Source organism: Stenella coeruleoalba, assembly GCF_951394435.1.
Source record: "Stenella coeruleoalba genome assembly, chromosome: 9".
Classification (NCBI taxonomy): domain Eukaryota; kingdom Metazoa; phylum Chordata; class Mammalia; order Artiodactyla; family Delphinidae; genus Stenella; species Stenella coeruleoalba.
In genome coordinates, this window is record NC_137155.1 from 90,418,174 (window position 1) to 90,443,654 (window position 25,481).

At 46.6% G+C, this 25,481-nt stretch overlaps 1 protein-coding gene across 1 annotated transcript in view; it reads right to left on the reverse strand.

The window, feature by feature from the left end:
- ATP6V0A4 (ATPase H+ transporting V0 subunit a4) overlaps positions 1-25,481 on the reverse strand; it is an 84,074-nt gene that overhangs the window by 3,156 nt on the left and 55,437 nt on the right. Inside the window, exons 12-20 of the mRNA XM_079931127.1 lie at positions 24,672-24,822; positions 23,935-24,074; positions 22,341-22,498; positions 18,722-18,815; positions 15,255-15,373; positions 13,029-13,245; positions 9,832-9,933; positions 4,576-4,704; positions 620-737 (exon numbers count right to left, since the gene is read on the reverse strand). Coding sequence (XP_079787253.1) covers positions 620-737; positions 4,576-4,704; positions 9,832-9,933; positions 13,029-13,245; positions 15,255-15,373; positions 18,722-18,815; positions 22,341-22,498; positions 23,935-24,074; positions 24,672-24,822 — 1,228 coding nt within the window. The remainder of the gene's footprint in view (positions 1-619; positions 738-4,575; positions 4,705-9,831; positions 9,934-13,028; positions 13,246-15,254; positions 15,374-18,721; positions 18,816-22,340; positions 22,499-23,934; positions 24,075-24,671; positions 24,823-25,481) is intronic.

A 25,481-nucleotide genomic window follows, 5' to 3' on the forward strand; every position in this document is an offset into this window, starting at 1 on the left:
CACAGAGGGGCCCAGCTAGTGTGGCATCTGCGGGAGCCTCAGTGCAGCTCCTTGTGGCCACTGCACATGAAATGGGGAAGCGGGTGGGGGTAATCGGGAGCCGGTGGGGCATGGAGGGAAATACCAAGAGACAAGACTAGAGAAGCAGGCAGAAATCAAGAGGGGTTTTACACAGTAAGTTGATGAGTCAGGATTCCAGACTTAAGTCATTCTTGAGGCTTGAATCTTTATACGAGGAGATGCAAGGGGCCTGCAGAAACTAGGAAAGGCAAGGAAATAGATTCTCCCCAAGAGCTTCCAGAAAATACAGACCTGCCAACACCTTGTTTATAGGACTTCTGGCCTCCAGACGGTAAGATAATCAATTTCACAGTGTTCTGAGCTGCCACATATGTGGTAGTTTGTTACAGCAGCAACTGGAAGCTGATACAGAGGGTAACCATTCCAGCAAGATAAAGCCAGACCTACTGAAAAAGGTCACTTCTACTATGAAAGAAGAGCCATTCTTCTGGTCAGCGCACCAGAGATGACCCAGAAGCCACTTTCACCTAGAAGTACATTGCATCTGTTTCCAAAGGGACAGGCGATGGTGACCCTGCCATGCGGCCCGCTCACTCACGTGCATGCGCCAGGCTGAGGGCCCAGAGCCGGAGGTAGGAGGCTGTGTTGGAAATGCAGCCCAGGCAGTACTCAATCGTGTGGATGGCCTGATGCACAAAGACGTCTCCAAAGCTGAACTGAAAGAGAGAATTTGTAATGCTATTTCATTAAGTACTTTCTACTCAAACGTATTACAAATGATACAACGGACGAATAAGGCCTGGACTCTGCTGTTAAGACGTTTCCAGTTGAACGAGGGGGAAATAGGTATTAATATATTTGTAGAAACAGAATGAGCAGCCCACAGTAGGACATGGTGTGTGTGCAGTAACATTTCCCAGAAATGGCTGAAAAGAGCTCAAAGCAGCAGAGTGGTTGGTTGGTAAGGGGAGCTGAGATTTGCGCTGAGCCGTGAAGAACAGGGAGGGAAAAAGAGAAGCCAGTTCATTCCTGGTAAAGAAAATGACTCCGGGTGAGGAAAAGGCAGGTGGTTGGGAGCATCATGAAGGTACGTTTGGGAGAAAAACCATTTGGCTCGACTGGGAGCTTGCTGAGGTGAGGAAAGACTCAGCTGTGGAAGCCGTGGGAAAGGCAAGGATGGACACAATCGAGAAAACCACCTGGAGTCATGAGGAACCAGTAGAAGTATCTCAATAAAATAAAGAAATATTGGAGGCAAGATTAATCTGGTAGAAAAATGGATCAGGGAAAGGACAGCCCATAAGCAAAAAAAGCCAACTTGTTGATTATGTTAGTAATCCAGGTATGAGGGGAAAAGGAACAGTGCAAAGACAGCAATAGATCATTCTTTTCTTTCATTACTCTGATGTTATGAGGGAAACAGTCTGACTGGCACCATCCCTGCCCTGAAGCAGCTCACCGCCCAGCAGGGAGAAGATGCAAACAGACAGTTACCACACATCAGCATGGGAATGCAATAACCAAGTATGCAGGGGTGTCGTGGGAACACAGAGAAGGGTCCCTCACCCAGCAGGGCCAGGGTCATACAGGGCTCTGAGGTCCCTGAGCCCGAATGGGTGAAAGAATGGCACTGGCAGAAATGAATACATTGGAGAAGGGGAGTAGCTGATTCCCAGACGTGTTGCATTGCAGGTGATAGCTGGCCATACAGGCTGAATCTCTCAGCACAGACCAGCAGAGGCAGAACAGGCTCAGAGGAAAAGTCTGGGCTGGAAAGGGACACCTGGGACCACACCTGTGCGAGGAGTGAGAGTGGGAGCTAAGAGAAGATGAACTAGGGGAAGATCATGAGAAGAAGAGCTGCCACACTTAGGAAACATCTCAACTCAGAGATAAGAAAGAAGGAAATTGATGACGAAATGAAAAGGTCAAAGAGCTGGGAGCAGTCACAGGGCTGCGGTCCAGGACGTCAAGGATGGAGGGATATCCTGGAAGAAATGGGGGTTGTGGTCACTGGGGGTTGTAGTCAGATGCTATGGGGAAAAGACCAAAATCAGTGCCTCCCCTCCCATTCATCAGTGAAAACAGCAGAGAGGAACTGAAGGGGCGGGGATGGGCAGAGGTGGAGAGAGTGGGTAGAGAGAGTCACAGTAACAGAGGAACGTCTGGTGAAGAATGAACCTCAGCCAAAGAGAGGTCTGGCTTTGCCCCGGCTCCTGGGAGGCAACCTCTAAACACCTGGCATTTCCCAAGTGAAAGAAACGTCTGATATTCATGGTCCGTCCCTGGGACCACACCTCACCACTTTTGCTAATGAGGTGTCTATGGTGGGCACTTGGTAGTTTAAGCGGGAGCTGGCTTCACGTGGTTAGAGAGTTGAGACTTTCAGCCACACGTTATCAACCCAAACGCATCTCCAGGGAGGGGACAGAGCCGGAGATTGAGTGCAACCACCTGGATTGCACTTGGGTCAATCACACCTACATAATGACACCCCAATAAAACATCAAACACAGAAGCTCACGGGAGCTTCCTGAGTTAACAATACGATAATACTGCCACATGTCAATGCCGGGAGAGTCATGCGTCCCTAAGAACGCTTTGCATTTGGAACCTTCCCAGTGTCAGATTCTGCTTACTTGTGTCTTCCTCTGGCTGGTTCTGATTTGTAGACTTTTGTTGTAAGTAAAACTGTAATTGAAAGTATAGCATTCTCCTGAGTTCTGTGAGCTGTCTACAAATGACTGAACAAGAGGGAGTCTGAGGGGACGTCCAGACTTATGGGTGGTGTCAGAAGTGTTGGGCAGACTTGGCAGTCTGGAGAACTGGGCCCTTAACCTGGAGTTTGGCTAACTCCGGGTGCGGACAGAAGTGGGACAGGACCTGGAGGGGGAAGCAGAGTCGAGCCTGTATGTGCCTTGTGCTGGGAGACCCAGGCATTATTGTACTGGGGGAAGAGCCGTCAAATGGGGCCTGAAGCTGCCCCCAGTGAAGGCAGCTGGGTCACGAAGGAGGTGGCAGGTGAACATTGACCGGATATATACCGAGGCCACAAGGAGGATGGATGAGGAAGGTTGTACTGGACAGGCTGGGACTTGATGAGTCAGAAGATGTGTGGGTTGGATTCTAAAACATTCCAGCAGGTCTGACAGACCTAGGAATACCAATCACCATGAATATGGGTTACTCTCTGTACCTGGAATCTTGTTGGGAAAACTTTCCATGATCCAGATTTTTCATTCATTCTAATTGACTGTTCATTGGTGCAGATGAATACTTGTTGGTTTTTTTAAAGTAATTAACACCACAGACAGAGTTATTTATAGCATTTCTCAGGCCTCAGGAACCCTGTCCCCACTCCAGAATTAGAACAGAGCTCGGGTTAAAACCCCCTGCCCGGGGTTCAGGACCGTGGGTGACTTCAGTCATGGTATAAAAACAGCCAGCCGTCTTGTCTGGGAAAACATGGTACATTCCTGAGCGGGGAGCGGCGGCCTTGGATGGAAAGGGACAGGGAGGGAGGAGAGAAGAACGCATGAATCTGTGACTTCCCTTGAGAGGCAGACAATGTTACAAAGATAAGTGAACAAAGAAGAGATTGAGCCAGGGTTGAGGACAGAGGCGGGGATGGCATCTGAGGGTGCTTACGCTGGGGGCGAGGACTGAGAATAAATAACCCACTTCTTTTTTTATTTATTATTATTATTATTTTTTTTTTTTTTTTTGCGGTACGCGGGCCTCTCACTGTTGTGGCCTCTCCCGTTGCGGAGCACAGGCTCCGGACGCGCAGGCTCAGCGGCCATGGCTCACGGGCACAGCCGCTCTGCGGCATGTGGAATCCTCCCAGACCGGGGCACGAACCCATGTCCCCTGCATCAGCAGGCGGACTCCCAACCACTGTGCCACCGGGGAAGCCCCATAACCCACTTCTTGCTTCCATATAAGGGACCAGACTTGGCCTCTGCTCTCATGAGTGAGGGTCACTGATGGGAAAGATCATCATAAATTTACAGACTCCCAGGGGCACAGTTCTGACCAAGGAGACCTCAGTAACATTCAGGACCTCCTATGTCACTAAACGTGAGGCTGATATTCACCTCATACTCACAGACAGAGCGGCACCTGGGCGAAATTATTTAACATGCTCCCTGATTGGTTGGTAAGTAGCTGTAAGCTTAAGTGACCCCCTTTCCTGGGACCTCCCCAACTTCCCATGACTCAGTGATGACAGGGTTGCCACCAGCAGGGTCCTCCCAACCCTCCCAGCTCTACTGCCTAAGTCCGTTCTGATTGGCTGGTGCCCACACGCTACTGGCTGTCAAATACGTGAGCACCATCCCTGACTAGATCTGGCTTCTAGAATCTGTACAAACTGGAAGTCTTCATAGGGTGTCAAGTCCCAAATACCTCTTCCCTCTGCTTTAGATAAGTAATTTTTTTTTTGGCCATGCAGCTCGTGGGATCTCAGTTCCGCAACCAGGGATCAAACCTGGGCCACGGGAGTGACAGCACCAAATCCTAACCCCTAGGCCACCAGGGAACTCCCCCAGATACCTCTTCATCGTGGTCATCCTGAGCCCCATGGGCACCTGCAGAAGCCCTGTGACCAGGGCTCACGGGAGGATTGGAGTTGTCACCTTCAATGTCCTCGGTGGCATCTTCTTGGATCCTGGAGGCCTGTAGCTTTCAGCAAATAAGAAAATGCAGTGTCAGATTCACCCTTCGAATGACAAAACTTCTATATAAAATAAAGGCTCTCATTAAATATTAGCCATGTCCCAGATACTGTTCTAAACCTTCTATTCAGTCTTTTTATGTAAGCACAATTATCACCCCATTTTACAGAGAAGTAAACTTAAGTAACAGAAAGGTTAAGAAATGAGCCCAGGACTGCACAGCTGGTAAGGCTAGTTAGTGGCAGAGCCAGGATTCAAATCCAGGCAGTCTAATTCCAGGGCATGTGCTTTCCTCCACTGTGTTCCAGAACGTGCCAAATTAATCACACTCTTTACAGTAAACCAATCGTCATGTGACCCAAACAGCCAGATTTCTACAAGCAAAATCAGGAGAGATTAATGACTGCTATGGTCTGAATGTTTGTGTCCCCCCACAAAATTCATGTTAAAATCCTAACCCCCAAAGATGAAAGTATTAGAAAGTGGAGCCTTTGGAAGGCACTTAGGTCATGAGGGTGGAGCCCTCGTGAATGGGATTAGTGCCTTATAAAGGAGGCTTCAGAGAGCTCCCGAGCTCCTCCCATCAGGTGAGGACACAGAGAGATGTCAGCAGTGAACCAGGAAAGGGGCCTCAGCAGAAGGTGACGATGCTGACACCTTATCTTGGACTTCTAGCCTTCAGAACTGTGAGCAATAAATTTCTGTTGTTTTAGCCACCCAGTGTGTGGTATTTTGTTACAGCAGCCCAAACGGACTAGACAATGACTTTTCCAACACAAATATACTTTTTAAAATAAAAACATCACTTTATGAAAACAGCTAAGAAAAAAATTCAAGGAAAAAAAATCTAGGTGTAGTCACCATTCAATTTGGCCTGGTTTTCTCCTTGAGTCTGAAGAAAATATTTCTTTCAAGTCACTGTGAAATTTAATGTCCCACATCCAAAGTTTTTCCTAGAATAATTTCACGGGTGGCATATTGCAAATTAGGCATTAAAGTGTCTTTACCATTCTTTCTTCAGCAGGTCTGAACCTGATATTTGCAGATCTTTGGGCAAAGGTACAAATGAAAGCCCACATGCCATATGTTTAAATATTTAAAAGTTAGAAATCAAGCCAACAAACTCCTAAATAAAATATGTTCTGGCGTCTGTCTTGATAAATAAATTCTCACAAGAACTTGGAAGGCCAGGTTCAAATTCAGCATCCCACACCAGGACATGGCAGCATGGGAGAGCTGGCCCTGCACCCTGGCGTGTGACCCTTCCCTTCTCACCTGTGATTTCATCTCACAGCACAAGGGCCATGGCCTCGTGTGCACATGCGTGGACACTCCCACCCAAATGTCTACGTTCCACCCACACTCCCTCCTTGGGAGTCCTGCTGCCCCTTGGCCACACCAGGGTCACTGGTACCCAGGCCGGTGCTGTGGTTGGCCCTTTTTATGCCCTGGAAGTGGGCTTGTGTCCATCTGGACAGGAATTCCAGGGTGCTGGGTACCAAGAGGGGGCTCTGGGTAAGGCTTTCCCCTTGGTCCATGGTTCCTTGCCCCATGGTGAGGAAATGGGGCTCAAGTTAACATTACTTTGTCTTCTTGAAATCCTATTTTCTCTCCCCATCAACTTAAGGAAGAAAATACCAAAGGAGAAACAGACAGTTTTTCCATTTCCATCTTTAAATGCTAGCCTTTTCTGGTCATATCCTGAAATTGGTTCAAATGAGCATGAACAACTGTGTAGAAGCGTTGACACTGGGACTTTGTGGATCTTACTGACTCTTCTTCCCGTTCAAAATATACTTTGCAATCCCCCTAACTAAACATCTCACAATGTTTGAGCTGGATGCCGTCTGAAATAAAATAGTAATCAATTTTAAATGAGTTACTTGCAACTGTCTAAAAACACGTAAAACACATGTGCACAAAGACAGACACAAGGACGTTCACAGCAGCACTATTTGTAATTACTAACAACACTGGAAAAAAGCCAAATAACTATCAATATACGAATGGATAACCAAATTGTGGTATATTCACGCAAGGGAATACTATAATACATAGCTATCTCTCTCTCTCTCTCTCTCTCACACACACACACACACACACACACACACACACACGCACACACAATCTCTCAAACATAACACTGGATGAAGGAAGCCAGACCCAGACGAAGGCGTGGTGTACGGTTCCACTTACATAAAGTTCCAGAGCAGGGAAGACTAACCTATGGTGTTAGACGTCGGGATAGTGGTTGACCTTGGGGTGACAGTGACCGGAAGGAAGCACACGGGGACTTCAGGGTCTATGGTGTTCTGCGTCGCTATCCGACTGCTGGTCACACGGATGTGTTCGTGTGATGATACTTCACTGATCTGTGCCCTTATCATTTGTGCCCTTTGATGTATGTAGGTTATACTTCAATGAATTTTAGCATAGAAAACACGCATGTAAATGCAAAGATTTTAAACAGAAATGCAAAGTTACTTCACTGTGACCTGGGATACGGAGTGATAGGAGACCTGGGTCCACGGCAGCAAGTCAGAAGAGGAAGCGGAATGTGGGTGGTCCAGGCGGTCCAGGGGGCTGGCGTGAGTAGTTCTGGGGAGGAGGTGTGCGCTCACTGGCTGCCTGCAGGGTGCGTGCCAAAAGGGCCACATCACAGGTGGTCCTCTCGTGAAGGGGTTTCCAAACCATGTCCTGCAGGGACCCAGGGCTACAGGGTTACAGAAGAGCCGGAGGAGATGGGACCTCTGCTCATTTCCCCCAAGGCCCATCAGAACAAGTCTGTTTATAATTTCTATGAACTGGGCCTCTTTAAGGCTTCACAGGGGGACTTGAGAGGAGGCCAGATAATTCCATTACGGAATCATCTCTTGGATGGAGGTGGAAGGAAATGTTTCTAACATGAAAAAGGACCATGTAATCAGCAGCCTAAGGAGTCAATCGACAGCTACACATCCCAGGGGCCAAGGAGGCAGGCCTCCAAGCAGCCTTTGGGAGCCCCTGTTCCCCTGAGTCAGCCTAGGAGGTATCGCCCAAGATGGCAGACTACAAAAGCACCTCTACTTCCTTCCCTGTCACACAAGTCATCTGCGGGGAAAAGGGAGAAATCCGTCACTTTGGGCTCAGCCACTATTCAAACAGCTTTTGTGGAGCAAAGAATAAGACAAGCTATGGTTTGAGAGTCCTGGGACTCAGGTGAGCCAGCAGTAACCTAGTCCTCGACTTACAGACAGGTTGAGTTTCTAAGAAAGACAGTTGCATCTGTTTCTGCAGAAAGGTATTTGCCACCTTCCTTTGAAACACCAGTTCACCTATTTGGACAATGGTCCACCTCAACTCTCCTTTACCATCTTGGTCTCTCACCTATTAACCAAACAACAAACAAGCAGTCTTTGGTTTGTCTTCCTGTGTATTTATATCCCACATAAATTATATTTCAGACAGGTTTTGGATCTGGTCAAGGCTGGCAGGAAATAGTGGGAGAGGTAGGTGATTTAGAAAGAGAGCGCCACCTAGAGACGAACCTCCTGAACTCCAGCCTGGACCCACCCAGGTCCCCGACTCTACCATCAGCCACGTCAGGGTGTGGAGAAAAGGGAACACTCTTGCAGTGCTGGTGGGAATGTGAATTGGTACAGCCACTATGGAGAACAGTATGGAGGTTCCTTAAAAAACTACAAATAGAACTACCATATGACCCAGCAATCCCACTACCGGGCATATACCCTGAGAAAAACCATAATTCAAAAAGAGTCATGTACCAAAATGTTCATTGCAGCTCTATTTACAATAGCCCGGAGATGGAAACAACCTAAGTGCCCATCATCGGATGAATGGATAAAGAAGATGTGGCACATATATACAATGGAATATTACTCAGCCATAAAAAGAAACGAAATTGAGCTATTTGTAATGAGGTGGGTAGACCTGGAGTCTGTCATACAGAGTGAAGTAAGTCAGAAAGAGAAAGACAAATACCGTATGCTAATACATATATATGGAATTTAAGAAAAAAAATGTCATGAAGAACCTAGGGGTAAGATAGGAATAAAGACACAGACCTACTGGAGAACGGACTTGAGGATATGGGGAGGGGGAAGGGTGATCTGTGACAAAGCGAGAGAGTGGCATGGACATATATACACTACCAAACGTAAGGTAGATAGCTAGTGGGAAGCAGCCGCATAGCACAGGGAGATCAGCTCGGTGCTTTGTGACCGCCTGGAGGGGTGGGATAGGGAGGGTGGGAGGGACGGAGACGCAAGAGGGAAGAGATATGGGAACATATGTATATGTATAACTGATTCACTTTGTTATAAAGCAGAAACTAACACACCATTGTAAAGCAATTATACCCCAATAAAGATGTTAAAAAAAAAAAAAGTTTACCTGAAAATATTTCCAACCACTTAAAATATACGTGATCTCAGCACAGCCCACTTAATCTTTTGCACTAACAGAGGGAAGCAGAGACCGATCATCTCAAACAGTGCCTGTGTGTCATTTCTAGACTCTAATGGTCCCTGGAAGGTTAATCTTCCCAAATCCTATTTGATTTAGGCTGACAGTAAACACTTCATCACCCCCTGAGAAACCTGAGGCTCAGGAGAAGTTGACAAAAGGAGGAAGTGGGCTGAAACTGGTGTTTGACAATAGGGTGAAAATCAGAAAAACAAGAACAGACTTATTTAAACGTGTTTCCTCCTCTAGTTCCCTCTCACCATCTGTAACATAATACAGTAAAAGCCCACAACTTTAGAATCCTGATGAAAACAACTTTCAATACTCATTAACACACCAAAACCACAGTAAAAGACTCTTATTTTCAACTAATAAAACCACCGCATTCAGAGCCTTAAAAGTCATTACCTACCACTTGACTCAGCACACACACCCCAAGCACGGTTTGCAGCAGGTAAGATTTAAATGCGACCATTATGCTGGAATCAAGAAAGCCCCAAGGAAAAGCTGAGCTCTACGGTAGGAAGCATCCCCGGGGTGGGCCAGTTCCTCACCTCACCAGGTCCTTCAGGCCCTGGTCAATGCAGTGTTCTCTCTAAAGCCCAACTTACACTTGCAGGGAGCCCACATTCCTACCCTCAGTGAGTGAACGGAAGTGGATGGCGCTTACCTGGGATCTCCGATGACTGGCTCTGAGAATAAACGGCTTAATCAGAAGCATCCAGGGCACAGAAATCAAAGCCATGATAACACAGAAGCTCTGGACTTCTTGCTGCAAGACCAAAGCCGTAAGATCCCATCATTGCAAGGTGACTGCACAGCACGTTTCACAGGATACAAATGGTAAACATGTATCGTTTCAGCTGGACTTTATTGGGAGTGATCTACAGCGTTTCAATGGACCCATTCACCCTCCCATCTTGGGCTATTCCCAGTGCAGGGAGACAGCTGTCAGTCCGGAGGTACGGGGTGTCCACTCATGGCGGACACTGGAGTCTCCCTGTCTTTATTCCTTACTCTCCAAGTGGTCCCTTATCATACACCCGCACCATGTGGAGCCTGTCATTGGACAGAAGAGCTCATGAGCCACATCATAAGGGCAGCGTTATTTGTCCCTGGTCCCCTTGACTCTGCTCCGTGGGGACAGTCAGCCCTGGCCCTGGACAAAGCACTGGCCTGGCACTGCGCTGGCCACTCTGGAGTGACCAAAAGTCCTTGGGTCACTTTAAGTCACAAACGTACTGTCTCCATCAGTAACCTTGTATTTGCAGTACTACTAAGCCCTTGTGCTCTCTTTTTCAAAACAATCATCCCCTACTTGCACAGACTCACTGTGGGTGAGTCACCTAACGGGTCCTGGGATGCCTGGGCTGAACTCTCTTTTGCTGTCTCTCTCGCTGTCACAATTCACTTTGGAGTGAGGCGTCTATGGTCTTCATGCCTCGCTGAAGCCCAGGCGACATCCCATTTTATCATCCTGTCACGTATTTCCTTTCACATCCTCACCCCCAACTCTTTTTCCTACCCTCCCGAGTCACTGGGTTTGAGGACTGACCCAGAGCTGCTATGGTCTGAAGAACCAGGACTCCTGGGAAGGCTTCATCAGAGCCATTGAAAAGGTGTAGAAATGGGGTGCTCAGAGTAAAAGGGAAAACGCTTCTTGAGCTCTCACATTTCTTTAACTGTTCTGGCCAAGCTCCCAGTGAGACAATTTATCATCATCCCAATTGTAGCAAGATTTACCCCGATAACAGTGGAAACATTTTATCTTCTCCACCTCCTACCCTCCTCCACTCTTATTTTCTTTTCTTTTATTCTTGGCTGAGTTGGGTCTTCGTTACTGGCCGCGGGCTTTCTCTAGTTGTGGTGAGCGGGGGCTACTCTTCGTTGCGGTGCACGGGCTTCTCATTGTGGTGGCTTCTCTTGTTGCAGAGCACGAGCCCTACACGTGCAGTAGTTGTGGCACACGGGCTCTAGAGCACAGGCTCAGTAGTTGTGGCGTACAGGCTTCAGTAGTTGTGGCACGCGGGCTCAGTAGTTGTGGCTCGCGGGCTCTAGAGTGCAGGCTCAGTAGTTGTGACGCACGGGTTTAATTGCTCCGCGGCATGTGGGATCTTCCCAGACCAGCGAGAAGACCTATGTTCCCTGCATTGGCAGGTGGATTCTTAACCACTGCGCCACCAGGGAAGCCCCCTCCTCCACTCTTAAGTGCTCCCAAGAAGGGGGAGAACCACGGGAACACACACTGCACTTGCCAGTCCCAGGCCCCTGTCCTCGAAGCTACCTCGTTGCCATTTGCCCATTTAGATATCATGCTTTTTCCCTTCACAATGTACAAAGCAACCAGAGATGTCTACTTATCTGTTGCTCTTCTTCTTTGATATTGAAACATGGCACGAAGCAACCAGAGCACTGTCTGGAGGAGGCTGTATTAGCAATTTACACTATCTCTTCCAGCTGCATGACGGGAAGATGAGGTTATGGAAACTGCAAACTGTGTCTAGATAATGAATCTTCATTCCAGGGTGTGGAAACCAGCCAACTCCAAATAACATTTTTGAATGGAAAAAAGCTGGAAAAGCCATTCACTGTTCAATGTTCAGCGCACTAAGACAGGACTTTAGTCTTTAGGAAAAGAATTAGCACATGAACTATGTGGTGAATCTGAGTACCGTGCCTCAAAGAGAAGACTTGTTTGGGAAATCCAAGTGAACTTTCGTTTAGACTCCAGCATTGCATAAACGGACCTTCCAGATACATTCATTTAATGCCAATAGTCTAGGGATGGTTCCTACACCATCGATGTATAACAAACAGGTGCAACAATAGTAAGGTGGGATACAAGAGAGCTTTCAGAGCTATATGTCGTCTCTGATTATTCGCTAAAATCATTCCTTACTTTTTCTTCTTCTTATTTGCTGCTTCTGTAGGGGAGGAGAACACAGCTAGGATTCAAACTCATGAGGACGTGTGCAGCTGTAGGAGGAGCATGGCTGTAACTGGGACCCAGGATGAGCGGTCACTGGCAGGTGCCATGTGCTGGTATTGGGAAATCTAGCCCTAGAGCTTGATCCAGAGGAATTAGAACCTATATAAGTGGGTCCTTCCTTAGTGAAAATCTACCAGCAAACAATATCATCAGGTTATCACTGGAGAGGCCAGAGGAAAAGAACTATTTGTGTTACCAAAAATTAGTCACTGAGATATTTTTATACCCACCTCTCATGGGACATTTATACTTTTTTAAAATAAAATATTAAGTTGATAATGAGGCTGAAAGAAACAGAAGTCAGAATGGCAATAACGTCCAACTGTTGGAAGGTATCATCCACAGAAGAAGAGCCCAAAGAAAAAAAGAAAAAGCATCTCCAATGAGCCCCGGAAGCTCACAGGACAGCATGAGTTTGGGTCAGTTTTCCAGAAACTCACTCCCCCTGTGAACAGAGGGATTCTTCTTCTTGACTCTATTTCAATTTTCTTTCTTGTGAACCTTAACTAGAGTTTACTTTTATAATAAAAGATTATTCATTTTTAAGGTGCTAGTTAGAGCACTTACCGTTTCAAGCCAATCAATCCCAAGGATTATTTTTTTTCTTTCTTCGCAGACAACGTACAAGCTCATTTTCAACCCCGCAGCAATAATCCCTCCCACGTATCACCCAGATAGGAACGGCTGGAGCCACACCGCAGCACCGCCCTCAGCACCCAGCCATTCATCCAATAGGACCTTCTGAATCTGAAGAACCTAACACATCGGGTGCTGAGACGGCTCAGTCTTGCAAATAATTACTCTCTGCGATACCCAAGGGTAGGAGAGAGATTTAACATAATCAAGTGCGTAAAAGAAGAAAAAAGACCCATCAGTACCTGATGTTCGTATAGGGGTGCATTCGAAGGGTCATTATAGTTAAACAGGAACATGTTGATGAAGTGAATGAGGATGCTCGGGGCTCGTCGGGACACAGAGACGTCGAAGGAGCACCATTTGAAAATGATCATGAAGACCAGGTATCCGAAAAGACACAGGATAAAAATCATCTCGGGGATGAACTGCAGAACGATGTTGAGAGTGTTCCTGAAGAATCTGAGGGTGGGAAACATACACACGTACAAGACAGAACACTGAAGGAATACCAACAACTCACTATTCTCTCCAAATCACCACATGTTCATTTCTTTGAACCCTGCATCCACTCCCCAGGCACGTGGCAATCATGCATGGCTGGAGAAGAGGAGAAAGAAAGGTGCTTTTGCACAAAAGGTTCAGAGAGAACCAGGGTCTAGAAGATAAAGTCTGAGGCAGAGGGCAGGCTCACAGAGACAACTGATGATCTGGCCGCAGCTTCCCATGCAGACCGGATTCATATCAACACAGTTAATGGTACAAGGATATAGAAGCATGGCTTGGCAGGTTTTCCCCTAAGGATGCCCTAGGACAGGGGTCGGTCAACAATGGCCCACAGGCCAAACTGAGCCCATCACCTAGCTGTGTACAGCTTACAAGTTAAAAATGGTTTTTACATCATTAAGTGGTTGGGGGGAAAAATCAAAAGAATATTTGATGACACATGAAAATGATAGGAAATTCAAATTTCAGTTTTCATAAATAAAGTTCTATTGGAAGACACTCACACTCGTTTGTTTACAGAGTCTGTGGCAGCATTCACACTACAACACCAGAAGTGAGTAGCTGTGACACAGACCATCTGGCCTGCAAAGCCTAAAACATTTACTATGTGGCCCTTTACAGAGAAAGTTTGCCACCTTCTGCTCTAAGACATAGAGAGAGTCCCACAAGACTAAGTTGGGGGACACCCAGTTAAAATGTCAGAAAAGGGCCCCAGACCCTTTGTTAATTGTAAGAGTTATTGGAGGGAAAAATGCAGATCCCATGATAAAGCAGGATTACTAGAGATAGTTGAGGCCAGCCTGACACACGATGTCAATGATAGTCCAAAAATCACTTCCTGGTTTTCTCTCTCATTTAACTCTCACAGCACTTTCAGGCAGGCAGTAGTACCAAGGCGCTGTCATTCGTTTACTCACTAAATAGTTCTTATTTTTTAAGTAGAATCGTACATCTATTGGTTTTCTGATTGGAGGTCACCATGTGCCTGGCTCTGGTCAATGAAATGGGAATGGAGGTGGCCTGTGTCACTCCAGGTGGAACCTTAAGAGTCAGTGTGTAACTGACCACACTCTCCTGTCACAGCAACTGGCAGCTTCCAGGTGGTGGCAGCCTATCAGCTCTGGTCGCAGTGTGAGGATGAGATGAGCAGTGCCCCCGGTGGCCCACGATGACATGCATCACGGTCATAAACCACTGCGATTTGGGAGTTGTTACTGCACAATAACCGACCCATTCTGACTCCTCTATTCCCATTCTACAGCAGAACACGATCTTGGAGACGTTAAGCTACATACCTATGATCACACAGCTATAAAGAGTTAGAACCATCAGTCAACTTTCTGACTCTAAACTCTGTACCATTTCTTTGGCACTGTGCTGACCTCCTGGCAGGTGGGTTTCAGCGATACCTACAAGCTGCCATGTCCACAAAAGCATCTCTAAATAGGCATATTGGAGGCCGTTTTCAAACATTTACAACTCAGCACAAATATGTAAGTTTGAGAAGCTTTCTATAGATCAATCTTAACAGAAAGAAGAGACGGGAGAACGTTAACAGTCAAAGAAATGAGAGAGAGGCTGCCGCCAGCAGGAAGAAATTATACCGAATGGAATTCAGAATTTGAGGGCGCCCATGTCGCCATTTGCCCACTGGTGGGAGTTAAGCCTGGATCTAGCATCAGCGGAGGCCCTGCAGGCTGGGAGGACACACAGCACCGTGGCCTTGCAGTCTCTTTCTAACCCCTCAAAAACTTCTGAGGGGAAAGGTGCACTCGGCTCAGGAGAAACAGAGGTGTCATTTCTGGCAAACCAGCTTGTCTGAACTCAAGTCAAGAGACCGGGGAAAGCAGTCCCCATAGGAGGGAAACTTGCACGGAGGGACACAGGAGCAAAGTGGGGGCTCTGCCACTGCTCATCCCCGACACGGTCAGACCAACAGGCAGAAAGTTCATTGTGAAACTTACATGTGATTGAAAAGGCTGAGAATGACACCAAAAACCATCTGGACAATTCCCAGGATAACTGACATCTTCATCTTATAGGAGTTCAAGAATGTTAGCTTGTTTGAAGCCAAGTTCCAAACCTGGAAGGGAAACGTGACAAGAAAGACATGAGACCAGCGTCTAGAAGTTCTCCCAGAGTCAGGGGCTAAAGCTCGATTTCCCCTGAAAAAGTCGCTCTGGGAACCACATTTTCAAATTTCTGTCCAGTTCAGCACATGCATTTTAGGCTCAGCAAAGGACGAAACCTCTTATAAATGCAACTCTCATGACAACTGTGTTGGAACCAATAGCACCATTAGTAAAACATCAAGTAACTGGAAGAAAAAAGAAAAAACCGACATGATTTTTCCCCTGTTCTAAATGAAAAGACATTCTGAAACATTATGGAGAGATCTCAAACTTGCCTGGTTCCCACATTAATGGTGTAGATCTCTGGCCCATGAACTTAGCCAATCCCCTCTTAATAATACCACCTTTTACGCTGAATTTCTATAGCACTTTACATTACAAAGCATTTTCCCAGGCCCTTCTCAAGAAGCCACTCCCGTAGCCAACATTTATTGGCACAGAGAGGGACGCGTGTACCTGTCCTGCCCACACCAGACGGGCACACAGGACAAGCACTCAGCGGCTGGGGGCTGTCGTGGCCTCACCCTGGTTAATGGTCCCAGTCACTAACGCTCTTCTTCCCCACAGAAATCTCCAACACCCACCCCCATGCGAATGATTCAAGTCCTTGCTCCTACCCCTGACCCCTCTGGAACTTTAGGCATCTGGAGGGTTTGCTCCTCAGAACTAACAAAGCCACAGGGTCTTCTTTTCTTTCCTCCTAAACTACTTCCTCCTCCAAACTCCTCTGCTTCTGCTAAGGGGTCGACGTCCACCTAGTGCAGCCTCAGTGCACAGTTACCTTCCCCTCCCCCATGCAGGAACCACCTCTCACTGATTCTGTCTCGACAATGTCCTGAGCAGCCGCCAGCTGAACAATCACTAAGGGGGCTGCTGGGAAGATGGGGAAAGGGACTCCTGTCACAGGTGCTCAGACCCCAGAGGCACCTCCACGACCCTCCCCATCTGCCCTGGCACTGAAGCTGCACCAGGCTTGCCCTCCACCCTCTGCTTTTTCCCTTTGCCCTCCTGGTTGGCCAGTCTCCAGAATCACTCAACACAGTAAGGGCAGGGTTACCAGTACACCTTAGACCCAGCTTGGAAAAACTAAAAAACGTTCACGGTTAAGTACCAGGTACATACTAGCTCTTTAAGGGTATTTATCTCATTTAATTCTGACAACTCTATGAGATAGTTATAAGTATTCCCATTTTACAGATAAGGGCATTTATCAAAATCTCAGAGAGACTAAGTTACTTACACGCCCAGGGAGAAATAATACAACAGCAAACGGAGCGTTTACTGTGTTTATGCACCAGACTCTTCTGGGTGTTTTACCTATAAAATTCGTTCACTCTTCTGAGCAATTCTATGAGGGCTATTATTATACCCATTTTACAGATGAGGAAACACAGACCCAGAGATGATAATTTGCTCAAAATCACGTAGCAAGTAAATAGAAAATCCAAGATTTAAACACAGCCTATCTGATTCTAAATCATGGGCTTGTAACCATTGTGTAATGTTCATTTATTATAAAATATTTACAGACGCCTTTAGAAAGCCCCCTCAGCTCTGATGCCCAAATATTTTGTGACCTGATTCACAAATAGATGCTCAACAGAGTTAATAAATGCAGCTGTAGAAATTTACATTATGTAAAAATCAAACCCTTCATTAATATACATAAGTGCTAATATAAACACAGAAATGTTCTATTAAAGAGATTATCTCTGAGCAATCAGATTGCAGGAAGAGGAAAGGTAAGAAAGGCAACTCTTTCTTTTTATTTTTTAAATTTTTTTTAACATCTTTATTGGAGTATAATTGCTTTACAATGGTGTGTTAGTTTCTGCTTTATTTTTTAATAATTTTTGTATTATATGGGTTTTTAATCATATATATTATTATTTTATAATGTTTAAAAAGACCAAAAATCTTTAAAAATCTAAATGTTACTAGGAAAAAATTAATTATTTTCAACACATCACCTTCCCTTTCACCCTCACATTTTTCTAACTAGTGGGCAGATGACAAGATTGCACACAGAGTAAAGACTGGACCACTCAATTCTGAATCGTGAAATTTGCTACCCTCCCTTTGTCCATGAGGAGCAAAACTGGGTAGACAGGATTTGCTGATGCATTAGATGGGGGCTGTGAAGAGAAGAGACAGGACAGTGGGAGCAATGAGATTCAAAGGAAAGGAAGGTCAACCAGACTCTAAAAATCACTCCCCTCTAATACTCCTCCACTGCCTGTTCGCTAATCATGAAATTCCTTGGACTGAAGATAAAGCCTTCCAGTCTACAAAAATAACAACTTGCATTTATTTTTAGCACTTTGCAGCTTACAAACAGGACTTCAAGAACTTCGCCTCTTTTGATAAAACTTTGAATGCAAGTGCCCCTGGGTGGCAAGTATAAACCAATCCTGGGTGATGCGCGCTGCTTTCATAAGGGACAGGAGGTGGGCAGCAAGGCGGAGGAACAGGAAAACTGAAGAGGAGATGACCCACAAGATAGGAGAGACCAGAGAACCAATTTTAGGGCCAGTGCTATTACTCTCAACTGTCAGCAAGTAAAACTGTGGTCTCAGGTTCTCTTCCAACAAAGTGAGAGTAGAGGAAACTTTTATGAACCCCATCTGCCAAGTTCAGCTCCAGACACTTGTGCTCATTTGGGGCACAAGGCCGCCACCTGGTGGCAAAATGGTGCTAAGCCATCGTGTGAGGGGTTTTACCCAAATAGGGATGTGTCTTCTTGACATCTCTTTGTACCTGCAGGCTGGGCGAGGAAGCACCTTTGTTTGTTTGGCTCAAATCCAATTGAGGTAGATATAGCAAACCATTAAAGTTAACACATTTTTTAAAACTTGTATAATTCTATGCAATAAAATAAAGCAAATATAAAAGCAAATCCACACTTTTCTAGGAAAAAGAGAGATGTTAATCACTGCAAGAAAACGCCAAAGTTGGGAACTTGGTTAGGTTGCTAAATTGCTTATCTAATACGCATACTTTCCAAGCAACCACGGGCCTTTTAAAGAAGCAACGGTAAACCACCAGGGGTATAACTGAGAAGAAAGAGGCAGATGTTTGGGAAATTGCATGGAAAATGACCCAGGGGCTGGGTAAAGGGTGCAGGTAGGACATTTACTTGAATCCACTGCAGTGCGTCACAAAAACCTCCAGGACATGCTATTCTATCTCAGTACAAGTTGGTGGATTTGACAGGTTCTGGTACTTTCCTCCCCTCCACACAGATCCCCTCAGCAAGACATTTTACATAATGAATATTTAATCTCAGAAGACATTATTACCGGATCAATCCCAAAAGGGTATGGATTTCCGGAGTACACTCCCGGGACGGCTGGGTCCAGCTGTAAATATGGATTTGTTTCCATTACTTGTGTACTACAGAGGGAGAAAGGAAAAACAAAACCAAACCAATGATCAACTAGAGGTAGGAAAAACACTATAGTACCATCAGTCATCCACTTGCAAGCCAATCAAAGCCTAACTGTTGGTGCGACTCACCAATTGGTTCATTCAATTATTCCACAAATGGGTATTGAATACCTACTATGTGCTGATTCTCACCCTAGGTGCTGAGCTACAGAAATTACCATCTGGCCCCCAAGGAGGTCACAGTCTGAGTTTACAAAGGGCTCCCAGCCTGACTGGGTATAGTAAAGAAATAGTTATACTACATCAGAAAAGAGGCAGGGGGCAAGGGTGACAGGAGCATAGAGGAAAGAAAACCCAGCCCTGGGACCAGGCTGGGAAATCTCCCCTGGGAGCATGAGAACTGATCCTGGAGGAGTGAACTGGCTTTCACACATGGCCCCTGACCTCTGGGAAACTCAGCCCCTGAAAGCTGTGGTCCATTAACTGCCTTTAAATCTGTGTCCCATTCTCACCCAGAAGCACAAATGTCAATGGGCAGGAATTTCTTACCATCTGTGCAAACCTGAAGGGGTTAAGAACATTAGGGCTTAATTTTTCTTTTTTTTTTTTTTTTTTTTTGCGGTATGCGGGCCTCTCACCGTTGTGGCCTCACCCGTTGCAGAGCACAGGCTCCGGACGCGCAGGCTCAGCGGCCATGGCTCACGGGCCCAGCCGCTCCGCGGCACGTGGGATCTTCCCAGACAGGGGCACGAACCCGCGTCCCCTGCATCGGCAGGCGGACTCCCAACCACTGTGCCACCAGGGAAGCCCTTAATTTTTCTTTTTTTAAGAGCACACATGTATGGAGGGGCCCAAGGATGAGTATTTGAAAGGATGAAGAACAGAATGTTGGCAACGTGGACAGGCTGCCTAGAAATACACTCCCTCCCTCCTGCAGCTGGGGTGTGATGGGTATTCGGTAGCACAGGGGAAATTAGGAAGCCTGATTATGCTGACCAGGCCCTCAGTGACAGTGTAAACAGCTGGCCCTGACCGGCCATCTCAGACCTAGAGCCCGGTCCTAACAGCACGCCTCAGTGCAAATGGTGGGATCTAATGATCAGAGACGTGTTCGTGTGTCAACAAAGATAAAAGAGGGAACTGGCCTGGCGCCCACAGCTAAGCCAACAACATCAGACAAGGCCACCCTGTGACCATCATGGACCAAGACAAAAACAAGACCATTCCACGATCATATCTGATATCAAAATATGGACAGTTCAAAATAAGGACGTTGTCCAAACCACAAAAATGACCACCACTCCCCTTATCCTCCCAGCGGCCAGATCCTCTAAGCCCTTCTAACACCCTCTTACTGAGATGCCCCCCATCCCCAGAGGGCACCATCTCCCTCACCGAGTCAATCAACCCAATTCTGGTGACAACACACACAATTCTTGTGGTCTGTGGCTGAAGGATGGTGTGACAGTGTCTCTAGCCCACTGTCAGGGAAGGCAGGCCCAAGACCTAGCTTGTGGCCAGTGACACAATCAGCCCGCTGTGCCCTTTGCCGCTCTGATGCGTGCCTACGGTTTCCTTTCGCCTCCCTGCTGAAGAGGGTCTGCTTCATACCATCCATGCTTGGGCGTGGGGCTGAGCTTGGGGTCTCTCCGACTAGGCTTGGCCTCCACAGCCTGGAACTGGGGCCAGGGTAACTTACATGCACACGAAAGAACAATATTCCAACCCACGTTTGCAGAGTGACAGCAAGCCAGTTGACTCGGACTTTTCGCAGTCACACTCCAGGGCAAACGAAATTTTGTGTAAATAGTTTGCTGAAGCTATGCTGATTTAACACGTTTCGGGATCCATCACTGTGCTTACGAGTTTAAGGCTGAAGAGCAAAACTCAGCAATTTCTCTCCAAATGTTATGAAAAGTTTTGTTCTTCGAGGCATCTCTTCAGGGTACTAATTGCAAAGAAAAAACAAACAAAACCCCATACCCATAGCCATCTGTAACTGTAGTCCTGCAAAATGTTTTCTTCTTCATTTTTATTTACTTATTTATTGTTCAACATTCCTGTCCTCTACTACAGGGCACTTGGACCCAGCAAAGGGACTAAAAGGAGAGGCACGGAGCCCCTGTGACACACCCACCTGTACTACGATAGCCCCTGAGCCCCCCTGGGCCTTCAGTCAGCACCAAGCCCCCAAAGGCACTTAGGAACATTCACGTCGAAAGGAACCCTGCGTTGAATCTTTCCTGAGAAATCCTCAGAGGAGACGGATGGTGTATTCTCTCCCCCCACTTACGATGTGTGGTGCAAATTTTGGTGAGCAGATAAGACCCCTGACGTGCCTTAAATAGAAAGTCCTACCACGCTTGAGAGAGAAAAGATGGAAGCAAGGTTGCAGATACGGTTACACATCTCCGCCTCCCCTTTCTCGCGGTGCTCTCCTGTCACACTTCCCACTGGACGTTCCAGAAAGAGACAGAGAAACCTGAAGCTGCCCTGAAGCAGGTGAGTGGGCAGACGTGAGGGAACATCACCTGGGACTTTTAGGCCTCGCAAAGCAACCCGGAACCCACTGTGGTTGTCTCGAGTGTGTGACGCAGGCAGCCGAAGGTGCCCCAAAGATCCCAAGGGAGTCAGCACTCTCCCTCGAAGCCCCTGCCCCTCACTGCCCTCCTCTTCTCCCCCAATTCATCACACTGACCCACCCCTCAAACTCAAAAATCTTTCTCCCTCTCCATAAAAGTCTCCATTCCGAAGCGCTCTCTCCATCCTGATGACTGTGTATCTGACACACTGCATAATAACTGGGGATGCCTGCGGAAGGTGTGGTGGGTGGGGACGCAGAGAGCTTCCAGGTCTCTTTCCTGCAGCCCAAACTTCTCACCAGCCTGTACATCCTACCCTCTGCGTTCCTCACCCCGTCCCCCACAAGTACAGGGAACAAGTACAGCAGCGCAAAACTAACCGTCTCCTCCTTTGCTTTCAACGTTCAGTCAAGCTGCTCTGAGCCGTCAAAACAAAAACGCCCTTCTGGTGAGTTCGGGGCTTTGAACGTGGGAAACCAATCACTTATATATAGTTCAGACCTCCATCAGCCTTTCTTAAAGCGAAGCCTTCTGCCCTAAGTATGTGGCTGCAGAATTTCACTCTATCCCCGACTTCCTGCCAAGCAAGGTATGTTTCAAAAGCCACCTCCTTCTCCCGGAAGCCTCACTTCCACGACCGCTACTCGGATGCCCAGTTTATACCTGCCCCACCGTTGTTTTCGCAACAGTGCCTGGCACACGGGGTGCACTCCAGGATACCTACTTAATTCAGCTGAAGTTTTAAAAACTCTTTCCACGCATTACAGTTACCAGCGCAGTTACTGAGGACGTGGTACAAGGTCTCACACTCAATAGATAAAACCAAATTATCCGGTGAAGTGGTGGGCACACCTCTGAGCAGGGCCAGGCGTAGGATCCCCCTGCCACGAGAACTGTCACTGAGGCCATCTGGATGGCCACTGAGTGACCCAGCTCTGTCCCAACTTACTTCCATGTGCCATTTCTGAACATGGGTTGGACGCTCCAAGAAGAGCCGAAGATGTTGAAAGACTTGGAGAAGCAGTCGTTGTAGATCAAGCCCGTGTAGATGGAGAAGATGCCCAGGAGGAGGATGAGGTAGCGTCCGTGGAAGAAGGTGTCCCAGATCTGGCGACAGAGGGCGATGGTCAGTGGGCTCTGAACCAGACCCCGGGGACGTGCGTTACAGGATGCCTCCAGCACCACTGGGACAGCCACTGCAAGGCACACAGGCATCCCACACAGAGGGGCCACGTGACCAGGCAGGCATCAAAGTGATCCAAACAGACAGGGCACACACATCCTGATTTTCCTGAGCTTCTACGGATGATTCAGAAAAGTCCTAGAATGGTAGCTGTTACTGTGGAAACAAAGCACTATCAGCTTCATATTCTTTAATTCAGCCTTGGTTAGAAAACGTAACTGAAGCAGCAGCTGAGGCCTCCCTTATAAAGGAAGGGACTTGAAAGTGGGTGGCAGCTGCCTCAAGTGCTTCTGGGACCTGACTCCTATGCTGCTAAGTTTTACAGCAAGTGAAGTCTACGCTCATCTGGGGTCTTGTTATAACAGCGAGTCTCTGTCTCAGCACATCCACCAAGACGAGTAAAGCGTTTTCCGTAGGACTGGATGATGTGTATCAGCCGTTCTCAGAACAGCTGAAGTGTCCGTCTGAGACTTTAAATATTTATTATAGGAAAGCACAGCTGTTAAGATGCTTGTCATGGAAAACTCTATTGGTCACAGGCTGATTCTCCCACTAACCCTGCTTATGACTGACTTGCTATGACATCATTGAACGAGGTCAACTTAAGTCAACTTGTATTAAAGATTGCAGATATTCTTAAAATTCCGAACAGAGTGAAAAGCGTGTTTCCAGTTTATAAAATGTGTTACAGGGGACATAAAGTGACGTTAGCTGATTAACTTTGAAACAATGCGGACTTGAGTTGTCTCAACCTTCACAACGCTGTGCAGGGACTTCACAGAAAATGTGGAAACTTCAAGTGTGCAAGTGAAGAACCGATATTCAGGATTTCTCAGCATTTCATAAAAATGCTGATCATGGGCTGATCGTAGGAGAAGGGCTCTGCCGTAAAAAAGTTTGTGATATTTTGAGTGAAAAAAAGGGAAGCTACAAATTAATGTGCACTATTTCATCCCAATTTTAGAAAATTATATACCCGTGTATAAGCACAGAAAAAAAAACATTAATTGTGATTTTCTCTAGGTAGTTAGATTATTGTATTTTCCCAATTTTTGCAGTGAACATATATTGCTTTTATAATCAAGGGGAAAAAAATCAATGTTAAGAAAATAAGTAAAGGAAAAGATCAATGCCTTGTCAAGTAATGTACAAAAAACAAAGATGCTACTTCACCAAACCACCCAAAGGATTTACCTTTGGCCAGGAGTTTTTATGTTGAACTCTGGTCCTTTGTTACTTTCCATCTTTCTCTTACTTTTTATAACAACATGTTATTTCCATGGTGAAAACAATATACACATTTTTAATATTCTACTTATAACCTCCAAGAAACGAGGCGAGACATTTGATGAACACTCACCTCATTGGTCGTCTTCTGGGACAGCAAGCGTCTCTCATTAAGGACCATCCAAAGGGCTGCCAGTAGCATCACAATTCCGTGACCACAGTCTCCAAACATCACAGCGAACAGGAAGGGGAAAGTGATGATGGTGTAGGGAGCTGTAGAGGTGAGGCCCACAACAGCCTGAGTCCTCCCAACATTCTTTGGGTCCCACGTCAAAGATTTCTCTACCACGCTCCACGATCCACAAGCTGGTTCCTTGTGTCTTTCTGATTCTGTCTTCCCTCACCATCCCCACCCCTGACACTCACTCAGCTCCCCCATACACTAGCTCATCAATGAGTAAGTATTATTATTCCCCACTTTACAGATGAGCTGAGTTTTGGAGCAGCTAAGTGACTCCAGTCTTCTGACTACAAGTCTTGTCTATGTCCATCTCCATCTCTCCCACACAACAGCTATGGGACTGTGCAGACGCCTACAGATGACCCTCATTGAATCATTAAGGAAACAAGAACTGAAGTTGGCTGCCTGATACATCTACAGTTTAAGGGAGAACACGTGAAATCTTGACGAAGAGCAAATCTTTCACTAATCACCATTTGCAAAAGACAATGCAGGGCATTAGGAAACCAAATAAGATTTTAGGAATGTCACAGTTCAAAGTGATTAACTGCCAAGGCCACCGTAGGGGTAAATCTTATCCAGTTTTCATTTTCAAGCTGCCTAGTTGTGCAATACATCGGTCCCTTTACCTGGGTTCATCTCCCGGTAACTGCCTACACCGTATGCATCGACAATATTCTGGAAGCCAGCTGTGAATTTATTGGTCCTGTTAAATGTGGGAGGAGCTGTTTTAGATTGCACTGCTGTCATGATGGGGACCATGGAGGAGCCGCTCAGTTCCTGCAAAAAGAACATATAAGAAGATGTAAGGAAGAGAGCCATAGGCTAGGTGTCAGCAGGTACATCTCACAGTCCAACTCCTGCCGCCGTCACTTACTGGGTGAACTTGGGATAATTTTCTGACCTCTCTGAGACTCATGATCTCATCTGTAAAGTTAGTACTTATCTCATTCCTCTTACAGGAGAGGTGTCAAGAGAGTAGAGTTCCTCCTGATTCTCTGGTAATTTCCATTCTCCGGCTCCTGCAAATGTTATGCACACTTCTGAGCCCTCTACTCTTCCTTCCTTCCTTCCTACTTACTCTCTCAAGAGTTCATTCACTTTCCTAATTCTGTTCCTAGATTCCCAATGGCCCTGACCCTCCCTGAAATTTCAATTCTCTTTTCATTGCCTGCCTAGGCTTTCAAACACGCATGTCTCAACAACCCCACAAAAATCCAGGAGCCTAAAACTGAACTCACCAACTTGCCCCAAAGCCAGGTCCTCCCCTGACCTCTCAGTAATCTCCAGATTCCAGACACTTTGGAATCACAAGACTTGTCTCTTCTCTCGATTCAGTGAATCACCAAATCTTGCTAATCGTCCCCTTTAAGTCCCTCCTCTTCCCATTCCCACCAGCTCACCAGCGGACTCCAGTCTCCTTCCCTTCCATTTAGTGC